The sequence below is a fragment of the Alligator sinensis genome, unplaced genomic scaffold (assembly GCF_000455745.1).
Source record: "Alligator sinensis unplaced genomic scaffold, ASM45574v1 scaffold19_1, whole genome shotgun sequence".
Lineage (NCBI taxonomy): Eukaryota > Metazoa > Chordata > Crocodylia > Alligatoridae > Alligator > Alligator sinensis.
Window position 1 is genome coordinate 2,014,385 of NW_005841916.1, and position 6,551 is coordinate 2,020,935.

General features: G+C 43.1%; 1 protein-coding gene across 1 annotated transcript in view; it reads right to left on the reverse strand.

Moving 5' to 3' along the window:
- LOC102371283 overlaps positions 1 to 4,354 on the reverse strand; it is a 12,605-nt gene extending 8,251 nt beyond the window's left edge. The window contains exons 1-3 of the mRNA XM_006018907.3: positions 4,270 to 4,354; positions 3,155 to 3,433; positions 515 to 772 (exon numbers count right to left, since the gene is read on the reverse strand). Of these exons, the coding sequence (XP_006018969.2) occupies positions 515 to 772; positions 3,155 to 3,433; positions 4,270 to 4,354 (622 nt within the window). The remainder of the gene's footprint in view (positions 1 to 514; positions 773 to 3,154; positions 3,434 to 4,269) is intronic.
- Positions 4,355 to 6,551: the final 2,197 nt, after the last annotated feature.

Genomic DNA, 6,551 nt, shown 5'->3' on the forward strand with positions numbered 1-6,551 from the left:
ACTCTTTCCTGCGTATGCAGGGGGTCAGACTCGATGATCTATTGAGGTCCCTTCTGGCCCTAACATCTATGAATCTGTGAATAAGAGCTTGGAAGACTACTTTGCACAACTGATATATATGAAAAGTATATAGCCAAGGCAAAATGCAGCAGCAACACAAGAATTGGGGTAGGGGGCACTGTTTCATTTGCTTACTTGCTGGAGGAATGATTGGTTGAGGGGCAACAAGGTAGAAATAAACCCACTTTCTCTTTCACTCTGGTATGTAGGATCTGTGATTTGGAAGTGAGGGAAGTGGGCATCAGTTTGGGGAATCCATTGTAGACATGTCTGTGGGAGTGTGGAGCAGCAGAGGGGAAATGAAGGGCACTCATTTTATAAGACAGGAGTTGCGGAAATAAAAAGAGGTTGGTGAAGTGATAAGAGAGCTCATGAAGATACAAACAATGACAATTCCTTCAACTCCTACCATAACTGGAGTAAAAAAAGAGAGAAACTGTAGCTCCATACTCACCTCTGTCACACATCAGTTCTATGGGTGAACTCTCCCTGGATTTGTTTCCCTTGAGAATCTGACAGATAATTTTTCCGTTCACATGCTGTTCCAAAACAACCCTCTTGCCACCATCCTTAATGCAAGTCTCAGTTGGAGGCTGAACTGTGTCCAACGTCCACTTAAATTCTTCACTGGAATGGCTATCCCCTTTACAGACTAACTCTGTTGTACCATCAGGATGGCAGTGGATAGAAACAGTTGGGATTTGGGCTGGATCTAGTCACACAACAGGAGAGAGACCAATAAAAACACAACAGAGACAAGAGACAAGTTAATTTCACATAGCAGTGAATGGGAACTAAAGGGTGCATTTCTGTTGACAGAACACCAACCACCACGGCACGGCCACATAGTAGAAAGAAAGAAATGGCAGGTAAAAAAACGGTTTATTGTTTCCTGCCCTACCCTGTAAACCATTCTTGGGTTATAGTCTGTTAATAAGAATTTGTTGAGAACATATGATACTAAAATTTGCACTGTGTTGGCTTGGTGGATCAGAATCCTCTTGAAAGTCATTTGTTCTATAATGTGCCATCCATTTCATAAAACATTTGTATTGCTATACTTTTCTGGTAGAAGATAAATAACCACAGAAGCGACAATGAATGTATGCGCATAAAAAGAATAATTTACTCAGAAAGAATGATTCCCAGGTCTTTTTAATTTTCCTGCATGAATGTATCCTTCAGTTTGGCTTATTACAAATGTTTTGGGTTTTGGGGGGTTTTTTTACATTGGGACTGTCAGCTGCAAAGTATGGGTTGGACTGAAAGGTCACATAGCACATGACTTTTCTCTCATTGCATTAGTGCAGTTCATACTTAAGTCCTTTATGCAACTATTCATGTAAACAAGCTCAAAAATCATCCTCTTTGAATACTGTCTAGTATTCATCTAACATTCATTGTGTCTATGAACAGTCCTGCCAGGAATCTCTTTCCCCAAAATATTCTGTCAAGCAAATGTGTAAGGGGTAAAAACACTTAAAGTAAATTTGCTGAAGCACAGGGAAAAGCAGGTATTTGCCTAGTTCAAATCTAAACCCCTGATCCTTGAGCCAAGGAACCCTATCCTTGACCTGCCAGCAGCTGCGGTTATGCCTGTTTGCACTGACACTAAGATTCATTTGTCTTCACTGTAATCAGGTCACTTTGACATTTCTATTATAATCCCATAAACTTCATTTTCTCTTGGCAGAAAAAACTCCCTATGACTTGTGTAACTGAAAGCACAAGAAAATGAGACTCTACAGTGAATGTGGTGCAAGGGGATACAAAAGCATTCTTCAGTTCACCTATAGCACAGATATAAAGTGAGTAATCATTGGGCATGTTTACACACGCGTTTGAAAGTGTAGTAGCCTATTTTACCATGCACTAAAGCATCACATCAAAAACCATGCTAATGCGCTTAAGGCACAGTAAAAATAGGCTACTGCATGTAAGTGTCACTGAAAAAGTGTTCACTTTTCCTACTGGGTAGTAGGGCAGCCTAATGTGCATTTATTTAGTACCTCACATTAGAGGGTGTTTCTACACACGCTTTGTGTAGAAGTGGGGGGAGGGTGGAGCATTTTAATTACAGCAGCTCTGAGAGCTGCTCTAATTAAAGTGCCTCGAATGTCACGTGTATCAGCATTCCCACGCTGAAAAATAGTGATGAGGGCACTAACTAAAGCTTGTTTGCTGCTGATACATGATGCTGGAGTCTGCTGGAGCACAGTAATGACCACACTCCAGCAATCTTGATTAATTGATCCCCTCAAGGTTTTCTCATGCTGTTCATGGACTTGTACCAACTGGGGAATCTCTGCTAATCTAAAGCTGGCAGAAGGGTCTTTGCTGCCACTTGCACTGGCTGCTATTACTCCAGAGCTAGGCCACCTGGCAAACAAGAAAAGCAGAAATGGTTAGGGCAGGAAGGAGAGTGGCGGTGTGAGGGCTCTGTGTTGCCAACTTCTAACTGGCGTGATAACCCTGAGGGACCTGACATCCAAGCATAAAACCACATGCTGGGGGTGAACAGATAAGTCAGGTGGTAGCAACGGGTCCCTTTTCAAACCCCTTTGCCTTCCCCTTCGGAGAAATGGAGCGATGAGGAATAGAGAACCTGACATGGAAAGACCCACCTCACGGGGCAAGAAGGGAGGTCAGTCTCCATGGCCCACTCACTCTGTAGCTCCCACATAAGACTGCCAACAAGGGGGATGTAAGTGATAGCAGTGGCAATAGGGTTTTTTGACAACAGCCACCACCAACAGTCATGCTAAGGAAATGGACTCAAATCCCCAACTCCCTAGAAACCGTGTCCCTGCTGCTGTCTCTGAAATCAAACCACAAGGGCATCTTCTTAAGGGCATCTTCTCTACTCTAAGTAGTCTCAGCAGGCAGGGAAAACTGACAAGGCAGATGCAGAAACTCTTCCCATGAAATATGACTCCATGCCACAGAGCCAAAGATGAAAAATCTGTGCCAGCAAATTGAGGTACCCCTGAAGTTACTATGAGCCAAACTGGCCTCTGGGGAAGACAAGGGAGCAGAAGCCTCTGGTCAGGCTCAGAGGTTCCAGAACTACTGATCCCAAATGAGGATTACTTACCAAACACTTCCAGTAGGAACGTTTCATTTCTTTTTCCAAAATCAAATGTATACAGCCCCTCATCTTCCTCTGTCACATTCACCAGCTCTAGCGATCCTTCCCAGATATACACCTTCCTGCCACATTCCTCTGCAGACAGGGTATCATTGGGTTCAGTCTTCAAACAGTAAACATTGGGCCCAATTATTTTTGAGAGATCATTCAGGCCTTGACTTCGCCAAGGAAAGGTGACCGAGCTGCCTCTGACACCGGTGACAGGTATGTTAGTCCCATTGTAGCCTGCAATAACAATAGTAAAACAGTCACTAATTCTGTTATGTATCCCGCTGAGAGAATGCCTCACCAGAGGCAGCTGAAAGTGCTGGAGCCCTTGGAAATCAAAGTGCTAGGTGCACTTGAAACATAGGAACAGAAGAGGAAGAGAAGAGGTTAAACCTTATGCAAAGACTAGCTCTGCAATCCTGCTAAGATCAAGGTGGGGGACACACCTTAAACCAGCACTTCAGAGACAAAATCTGATCAATGCTTCTTTCTCTACTTCCAAGTTCCCATGACCAACTGCTTCCTCTCCTTATTGTTGGAAGACCCATGCTGTAAGCAGGGAGTCAGATGCTCAAAAAGATAGCTGGCATCTAGTTCAGTAATGCCATGATTTATAGTGCAATTGCCGCTGACAGCCATTTCCTCTCAGCATCTCAAATGCCTTTGCAAACTTGACTCAAGTCTCACAGCATCCTACTGCATTAAGTCAAAATCCCTGTATCCCAATTACAGATGAGAAAAGGCCACGGCACAGTGGCTAAATGACTGATCCAAGGTCACACAGAGAGTTAGGAACAGAACCCCAGTGTCCCATATTCCTATCTCCGGCTCTAGCAAGTCTGCTGAGTACAATGATCGCTAACCTCTCTTGTTTCAACAGCTCTCACCCTTGCCGTATATCAAGACTCTATATAGTTAGCTACAATCAGTTTATGTCTGACTGCCCCTTTTCATGCATTAGTGACTCCAAATCCTGAGATTTCCCAAAACGCTTAAAAGATACCCCAGCAAAACAAAGGTGTCTGCTCACCTAAGTGAATCAGTGCCGATTTCATAAAGAAAACCCTACTTACCATCAATAATGGTTATCATCACCAGCATGCAGTGCAGGGTTAACGAAGATTTGAAATCCATTTTAAAAAGCTTCTTGCATCCCATGCTGAGAAGAGGATCTAACTACACTGTCAAATGAATATATTGCTCAGGAAATGATGTCAGAAGCAAGGGGGGGAAAAAAAAGAACATTCTGACCAGATTGAATAATGTATCAAAATAGACCTGCAAGGTCTTGGGTGGCTGAACTCATGCTGTAGCAACACGAGCCACAATCGGTTTGCAAGGGGAGGTAGCTGGGATCTGGGTGGGTGACCAACTCTCTCAGCCAGTTATCTGGGCTTAGGAAGATGCCAATGCTAAGTCTAATCATGAGCAAAGGAGGAAGGTGCCCAACCTCCAAATCCTTTCCCAGTCTTTATTGGTTCAAAGAGCAGCACAAAAAAGAGTGGGCATTGTCAAAGGAAGTAGCATATACAAACGCAAGCTGTTTTTTAGCACCAAAAAGTGCCACTTAAGCCCATGTACAACCCTCAGTGGAGACTAAAGGTTACAAGAAGTTATGCTGCGTTGGAAAGGAGACCCACCAATGGTCAATTAGCATCTTTTATCATTGTAAAATATTCACAAGCAGATCAGTCTAGTCTCGCACATCTTGGAGAAGGACAGTACGGGATCTAATTCTCCCTTTTTAGGATGCAGCCAGTTGAGTTGCATAGAGATGCTTATTCCATGACTGCAGCAGCACCTGGAAAGCCATATTCTTACAGTATTGAATTACTTCATACAAAGTACATACATCTCATTTGCCAAGGTCAGAGTAATTTTAAGAAAGCTTTGCAGAGTAGAACAGAGTATTTGTGTTTCTGTGTGACATTCCAAAATAGCCATTTAAATGTAGTCAGACAGACCAATACAAGTCAGCAAGCTGGCCCAAGCTGATTTGGTCCCCCAGATCTCTTAGCAATGTCAAACAGCTCTCGCTATCCAAAATCTGCAAATTTGTTCACAGCCACAGAAGCCCCATCCTGTCTTCATCATGTGTGCACAGAACAGACTCAAATTGATCTAAGAGGTGACAGAAATAGCCCTTGGTGAGAAGATCAGTGATGTGAGTCTTCAGATAGCTGCAGGGGTGGGGAGAGGGGGAAAAAGGCATTTACAGTAAAATAGCATGCTTTCATTTCCTGCAGCACAGCTAAAATTAATGGAGGAAAACAACAGTTTGAGACAACTGCAAGCTTGGGGCTAAATACCCTTCTTGGATATGCATTTCAGCCCCATGGTTGCTCTTACTCTTTAAGGCCACCTCCCTGGCTCCTTAACTGGTTGCATTCTTTTGTGCTATGCTAGAGGCAAGAGAGAGGGAGGGCAGGGGGATGCAGCTCTGTGCTGCTTCAGTGAAAAAGGGAATAATGAAAAGACACAAATCTTAGAGAACCACCACCAGGCAAAAAGCTTCATGCACTGGGAAGTGAGGGGAAGAATCATGCAATTCAGAGCTACAGTCTCCTTTCCATTGCACCATAGCACCCTCAGTGAGGCCATTTGCACAATTACAGTGTAAATGAGAGAAGAACTTGGCACTCTGATTGCAGCTCTCCTGTTAGAAAAGTGACTCTGAGACTGTGACATTGCGGTGTCCTGTCTTCACTCTTTCTCAGTGACTCCACAGCAAATGAGCTCATTTTATGTGTTCAAGGGATGATATTTCTGACTCCTGGTGCCTCATACATCACCCAGTATCCATCTGGGCTCTTTCTGCCTCTTGAATCTTCATAGGCAGTAAGCAACTGCAGTACAAAATTGCAGTTAGACTCACAGCAGCCCTTGGAAAATACCAGCTATTGGCTTTCACTAATTTCTTAACTATGAAAAAAATAATAGAGCGATTCTTCTGTTGCAAAGAACTCAGAAAAACAACAACAGATCAGAATGCTTTCGACACTGTGAAATCTCCGGGTTTATCTTGTATATTATCTGCAGGTGTTTACATATCTAACAGTGCTATTACTGTGTGACACCCTGTAGTACCCTAAAAAGGATCTCATATCATCCAGGTTGAGAATCAATGTATCCAACATTAACTAATGCATCTCTGCAATCACTCAGACACCCAGAGAAATCACTTCCCCTTTTAGTGTAAAGCTGTTGAAAGCTTGCTAGAGACACTTCCAAAAAAACACTTTCTTTGGGGTTTCAGATCATTAGCAGAAGCTATGAGTGAATGTAAAAATGAAACAGGCATGTGTTTTGAAGGTGAACTTAAACACTTTTACCTGAGAAAACATAAGTGGCATGT